Source organism: Ornithodoros turicata, chromosome 2 (genome assembly GCF_037126465.1).
Source record: "Ornithodoros turicata isolate Travis chromosome 2, ASM3712646v1, whole genome shotgun sequence".
In the NCBI taxonomy this organism is placed as follows: Eukaryota; Metazoa; Arthropoda; class Arachnida; order Ixodida; family Argasidae; genus Ornithodoros; species Ornithodoros turicata.
The window spans coordinates 78,542,455-78,555,032 of record NC_088202.1 but is presented as its reverse complement, the minus strand read 5'-3'; the positions used below and the strand labels follow the sequence as shown (position 1 = coordinate 78,555,032).

General features: G+C 46.6%; 1 protein-coding gene across 1 annotated transcript in view; it reads left to right on the top strand.

Annotated features, from left to right (window-relative positions):
* Nucleotides 1-1,889: 1,889 nt before the first annotated feature.
* Nucleotides 1,890-12,578, top strand: part of LOC135385594 (sodium/glucose cotransporter 4-like) — a 28,799-nt gene continuing 18,110 nt past the window's right edge. Inside the window, exons 1-4 of the mRNA XM_064615013.1 lie at nucleotides 1,890-2,096; nucleotides 12,056-12,127; nucleotides 12,193-12,297; nucleotides 12,354-12,413. Of these exons, the coding sequence (XP_064471083.1) occupies nucleotides 1,977-2,096; nucleotides 12,056-12,127; nucleotides 12,193-12,297; nucleotides 12,354-12,413 (357 nt within the window). The 5' untranslated portion in view covers nucleotides 1,890-1,976. The remainder of the gene's footprint in view (nucleotides 2,097-12,055; nucleotides 12,128-12,192; nucleotides 12,298-12,353; nucleotides 12,414-12,578) is intronic.

The following is a 12,578-nucleotide window of genomic DNA, read 5'->3' as shown; positions in this document are numbered from 1 at the left end:
TCCCTCTTACCTTCATTAAGCAAGCTGCTTGAAAAGCTAATTCTGGTTAGGCTTGAACGTTTCTTTGAAGATAACAACCATTTTAGCGATTGTCAATTCGGATTCCGTAAAAAGAAGTCCACTACACTTGCACTTGTCCACGCTACCGAAAAGATTCGTACTAATATTGAAGCCAAATTACTAACTATGGGGATCTTTGTGGATCTCACCAAAGCCTTCGACCTGATCAACCACAGCATTCTACTCACTAAACTGGAAAGATATGGTATCAGAGGTGTTCCATTATCACTCTTGCAAAATTACTTGGAGGGTCGTGAGCTGTTTGTTTTCAACTGTGGCTCATCATCATTCCCTCGCCCGTTGACCACTGGAGTCCCACAAGGTTCTCTTTTGGGTCCCTTCTTATTCCTAGTATACATCAACGATCTTCCAGACTTCCTCTCCTCTACCTGTTTTCTTTACGCAGATGATACAAATATTTTTGTCGAGGATACTCACTTGCCCAACCTATTTCGTAAGGCATCGTTTGTTCTACAAAAATTACACATGTGGCTAACATCGAATAAGTTGCTGGCCAACACACAGAAAACGACGTATGTTGTATTCCACCCCGTCCAAAGAATTCTTGATTTTTCTGGCATGCAACTTTCCCTCGGAAGTCTTATTATTGCCCGTGCAACGACGGCTAGGTTCTTGGGTGTTATACTCCACGAACACCTAAACTGGCAGGCGCACATTAGTCACGTTCAAAATAAAATCACGTCAGGTCTGTATGCTCTAGCTAAGCTCAGGTCCTTTGTCCCTATCAACACTTTGCTCATTGTTTATTACGCGCTGTTCCATTCACACCTTTCCTACGGCCTGGAGGTATACGGTCTTACGTATTGCAGCAACTTACAGCCTTTGCTGGTGGCTCAGAAAAGGGCGCTCCGTATTATACTCAATTTACGTCCTCGAGAATCCGTAAGGTTTGCTTTTCCACTTCTTGGTGTCCTTAACATTTTCGACCTTCTGAAGTACAAAGTGTCTCTGATCATGCACGATCTCTTTCACACACCTGCTAACAGGCACCAGATTCCCGTACAAAATCCTGCTCGGCCTTACCCGCTTAGGCACGACACCAATACACTGCATTTTCCCACGCCTCGAACTAATTATGGCTCACTATCATTAGCATGTTTTGGCAGCCAGACCTGGAATAATCTGCCCCGAAACTTGCGCACAATTACCAACTCCACCGCTTTTAAGCGCAGTATTAAATACTACTTCCGCTCATCTCAATAGATCGCAACATGTTATTGTCATTTTTCCTGTCTTTGTCTTCCCTCACTCTCCCCATCGACTCGGATGTGTTAATGTATTTTTTTTTGTATCCTAGTTTCCAACTGTACTCATGACAGTGCTCCTCGCCCAGTGTGTTTCATTGAATTGTGTTCCTGCCTGGACTGCATCACAGGGCTTGCCCTCGCAGTCCTGTTTATTATTGTATGTTGTTTTTCGTTGTTTGAGAGCAATAAAAGAAAGAAAGAAAGCCTGCTTTAGGTTTTGTCCCGAACTGCTGGACATGTCCAAAGCTATTTTCTAGCGCTATAGAACGAAGCGCTGTATGTGGGAACTGGCCTTTTAGTGCACCGTCGCCATCGCCTTTGCGTACGTAAGCGACAGCGTGGTGATCCTGTGCACTGCAGGAAGCTCTCTCTATGTTTTTCGCGTACGCAGAATCACCAACGCTATCTCTCACGTACGCAAAGGCGATAGCGTACGATGCACTAAAACTCACTATTGTGCCGCCGGTCACCGCAACGCTTCCACGTGCAACCTGGAAGAAATGCTCCTCACTGAGGACGCCCATTGGCGGAAAGGGGGAAAGAAGCCTCTCTGATAACATCACGCCGCTCACATGTTTGCGCTGCACACCGCAGCTGCACAGAAAGCAGCCAGCGATAGACTGTGTAGCATAGCTCTGCCTGTGTGTAATGGCGACGCTACCACCGCCGGCTCAGGGAAACAATGTGCTCTCCAAGATCAACTTAGAAGCATGGGACATTGTGGTTATTGTTGCATATTTTATAGGAGTGACTGTTGTCGGTGTATGGGTGAGTACCCCGTGTTTCTTCCCTTCTGCCACAGTAAGAGTTGACAGCCCTTTGTGAAATGTGACATCGGCTGTACAGCCATTATGGGAGCTATCGAAGCGAGGATTTGGGATCCATGAATGCAGCATAAGACACAATATAATGCAGACCCTTTGCAAAATAAAAATAATAGAGAAATTAAAATCCAGTATGTTATCCGGGCGTGCAACAAAGTATCAATGCTACTCGTATTTTGTGGCAGCTGATGCTACGTCGATAAGTACACTTAACCGACATAAGTTCCGCTTCTCAAAGACTGCTGAAAGGACCCTTCTAGAGTGTTACGAAATGTTTTGCAAAACTACCGCTCCTACGACGCGTTTATGGTGGACAAGTTAATCCGTAACATTCCAAAGACACTATTTAAAGGCAGTGAGCGATGTGACTTCTTGTCCTAACTTATTCTACTGGAATTGCCACACGTATATCACGCATATAATCAGATTTCTCCTGCGTCCCTTGAAAAAAAAAAAGAACGACAAAGGTGAAAAGGAGGAAGAGAAAGGAAATGGCGGTTCGAAGTTCTGCTAGGAAACAACGACGCAGCCGAAACATTTCTTTACGCCTGCATTATCTTATTCTACTGATAGTATTATCAGAGCATGAACATTATTCGACACAGAAAAGCAGAAAGTAAGTCATGTAGCGGAAGCCACAAAATGAAGGTAGGGAAAATAAGCAAACAAAAATGCGCCCTGCAAAGGTATTGGCTTTCTAGCGGCAAGCGCGTGGTTGATAACTTCCTCTCCCACTATTGGTGCGCTCTGTGGCAACATGCACAGGGAAGCAAATAAGATTTTCCTCAGACGCTTTCAGACATATGTCGGCGCAGTTCCCTTAGAAGTCGGCCCAGAACGCACATTCCCCCAGGGCGTCAGTCGTGACGTTGCCCACATCTGTGAGGCCGACAACGGCGAGCCCTTTCAACACCCCCACCACCACCGAAGCAAATGAGGAAAATACATCATAACGAGAGATTTGCCGTTCTGTCTAGTGCCGCCATGCACATCATAAGTTGCTAGCATGTGTTCCATGATTGGCTCTATGCTGTCAAACACGGCTACTTTCATTATGATGAGCTAGCTCACCATACTTTTATCTGTAGTTGATAACGGCGATTTTGTTTTTCTCCTTCTTTTTTCTCGTCCAATTGCTTCGGTCCCAATAGTGTGCATATAATTGACATCGCCATTCAGAATGGGCGCCTGTTGTCGGTAATAATAGTTTAAATGCATGAGAGCGAGCGAATGAAAATAGTAGAGCCCTCACAGAAAAGCTCAATGCAAAGTCTTCCTGCATTGACATAGCGCTCTTTAAATAGTATTTTGAAAGCACATCGGGAACGATGACTGAATCCCTATCAATATCCCATATCACACAGTAATAGCGTCGCTCGCAAACAGCTGCCAACCTGCTAACACGGTGTGTCTGGGTTGACGACAAAAAAAGAAAGAAAGAAATACGGCGTCGCTCTTTCAGCTTCCACTCAGAACCGGTCGCAAAGCGCGGCTATCCACCACGCGGTCGCGTATTCCTTTTCATAAACATACGATAGTACACGACTCAATGTGCGCAGCGGTAATTTCACAAAGTATAACTCCGGTACTTGATATCTGCATTTAAAAATATTATGCTTCCCGTTCCCATCGCAGCTATGGAAGACGTGCTCTTCAGAGTATGTAGCGCACTTCATTAAAACGAGTCCTTTTTCGCTAAATCGTAAGTTGCTAAGCTGTTGCATCTGTTCTAAAACGAGGCGCGAAACACTAGGGCAACCCTAAGAAGACCTCCCGGGCAATCGCTCAACAAGTTACAAGTTAATCCGTACCATTCCAAAGACACTATAGCTCTTAAAGGCCGTAAGCGACATGACTTCTTGTCCTAACTTATCCTACTGGAATTACCCCACGTATGTCATGCATAAAATCATATTTCTCCTGCGCCCTTTGAGAGAGAAGAAAAGTGAAAGGTAGGAAGGGAAAGGAAATAGCGGTTCGAAGTTCTGCTAGGAAACAACGACGCAACCGAAAATTTCGTTACACCGGCATTATCTTATTCTACTGGTTGGGTAAATTTGTTTATGTACACCCGTTAATCCGCTGGAAAATAAGCTGCCTAAACTGCACAGTCGCGCGAGGTAAAATGTCAACTGCGAATATATATAGACTACCCTGGACAAAAAAAAAAGCAAACATCGAACTTACACTAACCTGATAATAAACTAACCAATATGCTGTTCCGGCGTGTCCGAAAAGCACATTGCCATATAAAAACACATATATAAAAATGTCGACAAAACTGACTGGATTCCATGGCAGTGTAAGTTCCAAACGAACAGAAAACGCAAGAGAGCCCTCACGAGGAAGTAAAAATCTCAGGGTGGGATCTAGAGTATTTTATAATGAGGTGAGCAATTGTCCGGCTTCAGCGCTTAACTTAACGGCGACTCTTGTGCCATAAAGCACCAAAACATAACGGCGAGCACATGTCCAGTGAGCAAGTGTCCGCTCCCCCGAAGAAAGAAGCCATGAATATTTTTTTTTTTTTTTTTTTCTATTTCTATTTGCGTATACGTCAACATACGCAGCCTCGGTAGTACGGGACCATCTCCACCTGTACTACAAGGGACCGCCTGCACGGGACAATTTTGTCCGGGACTGTTTTTCCCGGTAAGGGGGCCCCCGCTTCCTTAAATCCGCCCCTGAAAGAAACGCCTTTGCACGCTGGTGACAAACGCATGTGTGAATGAGCCTTAAAGGAGTTGCGACAGATCAACCCAGGTTATTCCAGATAAACATTAAAAAGCGGTTCTTTGCACCGGTGTGAACCTGCATTGAAGGTTTTACAGCAGGGAGGGTAATAGAATCAGAGAAAATGGGCACGGCGGATCCCGAAACTCATGCGGCTCTGACGTCTGTGACCTCACCGCCGCGAGAGAGGCAGCTCACGAGAGAGCACGTGCTTAAGGCTGACAATGGGAAAGGACGCAACTCTGAGGTCTGCGCTTTGCTCGGGAGTGTGTTCGAGGGCTTGTATCTCGCTAAGTACGACGCGTAGAACAATAATTCTTTTTCGTCTGTATTCTGGCGTGCAGTACAATGCGTCCACGATGTAATGAACCACATCTATGAAGGTGTCTCAACACCTTTAAGAGCTCAATTCCGTGAATATCCTGTCCCGTACGTAGCATCGCCGAAACCCTTCTCTCCTTTGGCGCGAGATAAAGCGAAGGAACCAGAAAAAAGCGCGCGATGGAGATTGGTGATTTCGGAGAATCACGTTGGCTGTGACGTTGGTGTCACGTGCCAAAGAGAAAAATAGGTCACCGGTAATTTCGTGCCAACATGACGTCAGTGTCCTCGCCTCCGTGTCAAGCACCTCACAGGTTCCAATAGGCAAGGTGCTTTGTGATTGATGTGTGTTTAAAATTGGTTTCCCAGTCGCTTCTGAAGCTGTATGGGTGGCTGTTGTGAAGGGCTGACTATTCCCTTCAGCACTACATGCCAGGTATTGGCACAGCGACGGTAATGATGCGTACTTCTCCTATATATGAATGTATGGAAGAATATGAAACCACAACATCAAAAACGATTTTTGACATTTTGATTTTAACATTTTTTTTTAAATTTTCAACTGAAGCTGAAAATCGCTGCTTACACACGTGACACACGCTTGCAGTTTGCTTGTTGCAGTCGTTATACTCAATGTTATATTATGTGAGTGCTTACAGTCGGTAAATGCAGTCGGTAAATGAGTTTATGTACACTCACAGAAAAACACAGTCTATTAGACAGGTTTTGACAGTCTCGCTTAACCACTTTATAAAGGTTCTAGAGCTAGCAGATCCACCTGCAGAACCCATAGCGTGCGTTGGCTGCTAGCGTAGACACGGAAGTCGACCCTTTTGCTATGACAATTCTTAGAAAGTACCAGCCACCTATTGGCAGTGGCAGCGGCGGCCGCTTCACATGTCAGGGCACGTGAAGGGTCCCGTCGCGCCATTGGAAGTCGTTGGGGAGACGTGTTAGCTTAGCTCAGTTGGTAGAGCCCTGGATCGGCAATCCAGAAGATGTGGGTTCGAGACCTGCAGCTGATTAACCTTTTCAGTGACTTCCTTCTTTCGTTGCGTTACTGCGTGTCTGCGGAGTAGAATAGCGGCATTATGGGCCGTCCTATAGGGAGTGTACCTACGGAAGAGTGCGGACCACAATCAACACGGCGAACCATGCACGTAGACGACAATCAAGCTGAAATAGGGGTTGCCACAAGATCGCACCATTAAGGATCCATCGTTTAAAATCCTAGATGTTCAAAATTCCAGATTTCTAAACTGAAGTTTTAGTATGAAGACTGGTGGAATGACAGTGTTGAATAATACCTATTACTGACAAATTTCGCAGTATTGCGTGATGTTGACGTCGGTAGAAGTCATTAGTGAGTTTTGTGCATCGTACGCTATGGTGCGTACGGGCGTGATGGTTCGGCGCACTGCGCGAAGCTCTGTTTATGCAATGCGCGTGCGCAGAACCGCCAACGCCGTTCCTTACGTACGGTGCACAAAACTCTTCATTGTCGTGTCCAGAAGTCGGCAGTTTGGCCCGCGTTCACTCGCGCTCACAATCATCAGATAAGATCGCATCGACCTCACACTCACTATGAACTCACGCGAAGGCCGATATCGCGCCCTGTATCGCAACATTGTGATCACGATATTTCCAGCAGGTTGAAATAATCAAACCGTTTGTGGCGATAAAGCCTCGTTTAGAGTGCGACGGAGCGGGGCGTAACGACGCGCGGCGCACCGCCGCGCATCGCGAGCCGCCGCCGGTGAGTTCATAGTTCGAAGACACCCGGCGAAGCGCGGCGCGGCGTCAACGCGCGACTGCGCCTGCCGCCGTCGGGGGAGTAGAGCAATGCTCTACATCTGGCGGTGGCCAGCGAGCTGTGCACGGCGCGGGCTCCGGTGGACTCGCATTTCCCAACATGGCGTCGCCCATTGAGCTTTTGATCGAAACTGGAAAGGAACATCCGTGCCTATATAATAAACGACGGATGGACTATAGAGACAAGCAAAAGGAGAGCAACTGCGAACACGTGCGACTTTATTTAATTCAGTGTTGATGTTTGGGGGTACCAAATATTATAAAATAATAATTATATTAATATAATTATTATATGTAATATATATTATATATTTAAAAAATTATAATTAAATGATTATACAGATATTCTTATAAGTATATTATATATCAGTCACCCTCCTAGGCGTATATCGCTCGCTGAACGACCCCTGCTTTGGCAATTCCGAACGATGCGCAGCTACCCAGAGCTGACGAGCCGCAAACACGGCGAAACAGGTGTCCTCTGGTGCTGTCGTATCGTTCCATGAGTATGTTTCTCTGCGTGCAGCCATAGAAGCCATCTTAATCTGTAATTTTGAATTTCAAACATGTCTAGTGTCATTTACTTGTTTCTGTAATGGCTTTCCCCCCCTCATTATATTATGTAATATATATATATATATATATATAATTATAATATAATAATAATTATAAAGGGGGTAATTATAAAATAAATTACTGCAGCAATTAATCAAATCCAAATACGTACACGGGTAGCATGGACCGTTTTGCAAAACCATAATGCATACGCACACGTGCCTGCCCAATATCACCTATTTAAAACATGAAATAAAAGTTTGAAATGTGCGAGTAAGCGGCATGCGCGATTGGAATGAGAAACACAGTTGGTTAATTTTACATCGTGCACTCTTGCCTCTGGCAGGGAAAAATGGAAATAAAGATACACTAATGCAAAAGGTTCCAGTAGGCAAGTGCGAATGTGCAGCAGCAATTTGAACATCAACGTCAGACTCCCGCAGCGACAGACAGCGACGCAAGGACAATAATCGCGGACTCACGCGATAAGTCAGTTTTAGTACATCGTACGCTATCGTCTTTGCGTACGTCAGGGTTAGCGTGCTGGTTCTGCGCAATGCGCCAAGCTCTCCTTATGTCTTGCGCGTGCGCAGAACCACGAACGTTATCCCTTACGTACGCAAAGACGATAGCGTACGATATACGAAAACACTAATGGTGTTGAAGCGAACGATTTCGTTCGCTCCCGTTAGTATACCGCTGAGAGACGCGTCAGCATGAGTGCACTAAGGAGCTCACGATATCTGAGTGTAGCGTGAGTGCGATCACAATAGAGAGTTTTAGTATATTGTACGTTATCGCCTTTGCGTACGTAAGGGATAGCGTTGATGGTTCTGCGCACGCCCATAACAGAAAAAGAGCTTCGCGCAGTGCGCAGAACCACCAACGCTATCTGTTACGCACGCTGTCGCCTTTGCGTACGATGTACTAAAAGTCTCTAATTACAGAGTTTTAGCTGACCGTTGATAACGTGGCTTGCGTCGAACCGTATCAACCGGAACCAATCAGTGGATAAGATTCTGAGTCACACACGACTGCGATTGGTTCCGATAGGCACGATAACCTTACCAACGGTATACTAAAACTCGATTAACCGCGGTCCTTAGCGTTGCCATGCCCACGTGATGGCAAATTATCGCAGAGGTGCTGCCACGCGGCGTGAAAACACGCGGGACTCACGCGATCGTGATTGTGCGTATCGTGAGTTATCGCGGTCATGAGTTATTTTGCCGAGCTCTGGTGGTGACCTGCCTCAAATAAACAGCTCTGTCGCCGTCGTTGATTTGATGCTACTCTAACTTGCATGGTATCTGCCAGCTTTGTTTTGTTTTTTAAATGCGATAGCATTTCTTTAACGCACTTCTGGGCCTGGGTGAAGTGTAGCGTATCTCCCCCTCGATCGTGTCATTATCGCGGCCCTGCTTCAGTGAGGAGATGTAGAAGGATTAGAAGAGTTAGCAGATCGGAAGGTTTTACGATAACGATTCCACAAATATGACGAGTCATGATCCTAGTTCCTTTGTAGTGGCTGGCATCACGCTGCTGATGTTGAACATGACAGCTTCCACCTTACATTTTCGTAGAGCGCGTCCGATCTACTGTAGGGGACACGGTTGGTCTAAAATCAGCACTCCGTGGTTTATCTCACCTCAAATCTTCATGCGTTGCAAGACTATTTCTTTCGAGTAATAAACACGTGCAGCACACGGTCCCTCTTCAAATACAATATTCGCACAACACTTTCAAGCGCAACGGATGCAATACGGGACACCGACGTACTGACAGGAGATTTTAGCTAACCGTGTCCCCGACAGTACAAAGCTCCCACAAGAGAGAAACAGAGTATTAGTATATCGTACGCTATCGTTGTTGCGTACCAAAGCGATAGCGTTCATGTTTCTGCGCCCGACCATAACAGAAACAGGGCTTTGCGCAGTGCTCGGAACTACCAATGCTGTCCCGTACGTACGAAAAGGCGATAGCGTACGATATACTAAAACTCTCTATGTGCTTCTTTGTGATTGTGTGCTAACCTTACGAAGGAGCCATGGGGGTGAGCGTCGTGCAGACGTGGACAGATGGAGAGAGAACAGCTGGAAGGAGTGCTGACAGGGTGTTGGTGTGCTTCAGGTGGGCTGGCTTGAGGGGAACGGTGCCAATATTCGTCTGAAAATGCTGTCCCCGAAACCAGGGGAAACTATAAACAGCACAGCCGGTGATAGGATTCGAATACGTGCACCACCTCATAACCTTACGCACAACCTTGGCTGTCACCAAGGGGAGAATGCCCACTCCTGCTGGGCCATGCCGCTAGTCAATCAGTGTATCACAACGCGTCTAACGCGATGTTGCCCACGTCGTCTGACGACACGAACGCCGCGGAGTTACGGTGTAGGCGATGTACTGCTGAGCATACGCGCATGTGTACGGTTCGCAGATGTGCCGGATATGCTGCTGTGGAAGATGCGGACGCGCGGTGCGCGAAAATGAGGAATGTAAGCCTCGTGCGGTCCATAATGCAAACAATGAAAGGTGAAGTTGTTTTCTCCCCCGTGTATTCTGTTTGTGTTCGTTTTTATTATAATGCTAGAAAGGGCCGTGTGACAAAGCGTGCCGCCAGTACACTCGGACAGATGTTCAGAAACGCGCACTGAAGAGTACAGTAACTTCAACAAGAAGTGAACGCGTTTGCAGGCGAAGCCCGTTTCTGCTCTAGGCCCATACCAGCCTATGGTCGGGTGTGCCATTGCGCTGCACGTATATCATGTACCGTTGACAGCGCAGTGATCATCGTTCATCTGACTCAATGCTTTCGTATTTCGTACGTGTTTAGAAGTGCGCAAAAAAACTGTCTTTTCGGAATGGTACTTGCAGCATATTTAACGTAATCCTTTCTGTATTTTCTGCTTCGTACTATAGTTGGTCTTTGTCGCTTCGGTTTCTTCACATGCTCAGTTTCACAATTTCTTTCCGTATCACATTTTCAATACTTTGTATAGTGCCTTGGACATATCTATGACAGTCTATTTTGGATCACCACCCCCGCCTCTGGGTGGTTTACACAGATTCGCGGGCAGTACTGCGGTACATAGACAACATTGGCAACATTGGCATATGTGGCTCCTTGGCTCCGGTGGTAGTGAACATCCTGACGACGCTCAATGTTTTAGAAGATCGGGGCCTCACCGGCTCACCCTCCAATGGGTCCCTTGCTACATTGGCATAAGAGGCAATGAAGTAGCGGGTCGGGCAGCTGCTGCGGCTCACCATCGCCACCCAGCAGTCCCCATCATACTTTCGAATGGGGATAGGCGCTCCCTCTTGTCCGCGTTGACGTCGCCTTGGGCCCATGAGGAATGGTGTCATGACATCACCCGGTGGTCGCTTCTGTATGCTGTTGACCCAACGCTTTTATTTGAAATGCCAGGCGGTTTCCCTCGCCTCTCTGCGTCTCTCGTGCGTCGTTTACAACTTAGCGTCGCATTGACCCCTGCACTCCGGTATAGGCTGGGCCACAGCAACACAGCGCTGTGTACAACTTGTGGTTTCCCGGCAACAATCCGACACATTCTCGAAGACTGTAGCCAGTACGTACGCGAGCGACGGGCCTTTAAATGTCAACTTGAAATGCTGGATCAGAGGCCATTCAACATCTGCAAAGTTCTCGGCCCATGGAGTAACCCTGGACATCAAGGTCGTGCACTTGGCGCTTTTCTTTCCTTTCTGAGGGCCACCGGCCTCCTTCACGAACTGTAGGGATTTCCTTCCTCGTCATACTTTCATGCGAACCTTTTTGGAATGGGGTAGGGTCCTGCACTCAACGCAGGGAAACATCCCACATCATCATCCATTCGTCTATGTTGTTGGACATATCTCACTTCAAGTTGCCAAGTGGCATCATGCCGCATTTCTTCTATTTTCGAGATCAGCGATAGTAAAATCGGTAGATATGAATCAACTGGCCCGTCTCGTTGTCTGATAGAGCCCGATACGTGGTAGAGGCCCCCGCGGCTTCTCACCACAGTTGCTGGCCTCCAACGTACGGCGGTACGGACACAGACCGGGCTGTTACTTGGACACGGACACCGACACGCACGGTGACGTCATCTATTAGAATTGGAAATGAAGGAAAAATATGGAGACGTCATCTATTCCTCGAAGCTTTCCTGCTGCTTTGAAACCTTAGTGAAAAACGCGTAATACTCACGGGCGGAATTTTTGTTTTACATACTAAATACATGAGAGAAAATAAACAGTATTTTCTAGTCCGGATCGACACTTTAAGTGGTTGTGTGCAGGAAGTCTGATACGGTTATGTCTCCGACTCCTTATCAGTCTGCGTTACTTTGAGCTTCACCTTATGCACTTGTATTATCACTATTATGATTGCACCACAATAACATGTTATTTCCAATCCAACAACCCGGCATTGTTTGCAAACAATCGGTGCTGTAAGACATATACCACCTTGTCACTTTCCAGTCATCATGGAGAAGCAGCCGGAATTCGATAAGTGGCTACTTCTTGGCCAGTCGCAACATGCACTGGATCCCGGTAAGTATTCACACCTCCAGCTTTTGCAAACTGTGAATAGCACAAATGTGTTTTTGTTTTTTCAGGTGGGAGCGTCGCTGTTTGCCACAAACATCGGTAGTGCTCTCTTCGTAGGTTTGGCAGGATCTGGTGCAGCATCTGGAATTGGAATAGCAGGATTTGAACTTAATGCACGTCTGCAGTAAGGCGTTTGTTTATATGATATACTCATACAACTTCCATGCAGGCATCTTTTGTCCTTCTGCTCCTCGGATGGGTATTCGTTCCTGTCTACATTGCTTCCGGGGTACGTATCGCTTCATACAATTTCTTCATTTATAATCCGGCCAGATTGGCTCAAACGGTCGAGAATTTCGCCACTCTCCTTTCGACACGAGATGTGCTGAAAATTTTGGATTGATCCGGTACTCGATGCTAGTGCTATAGACGGGAGCCTTTTTTGTTTTCTGTT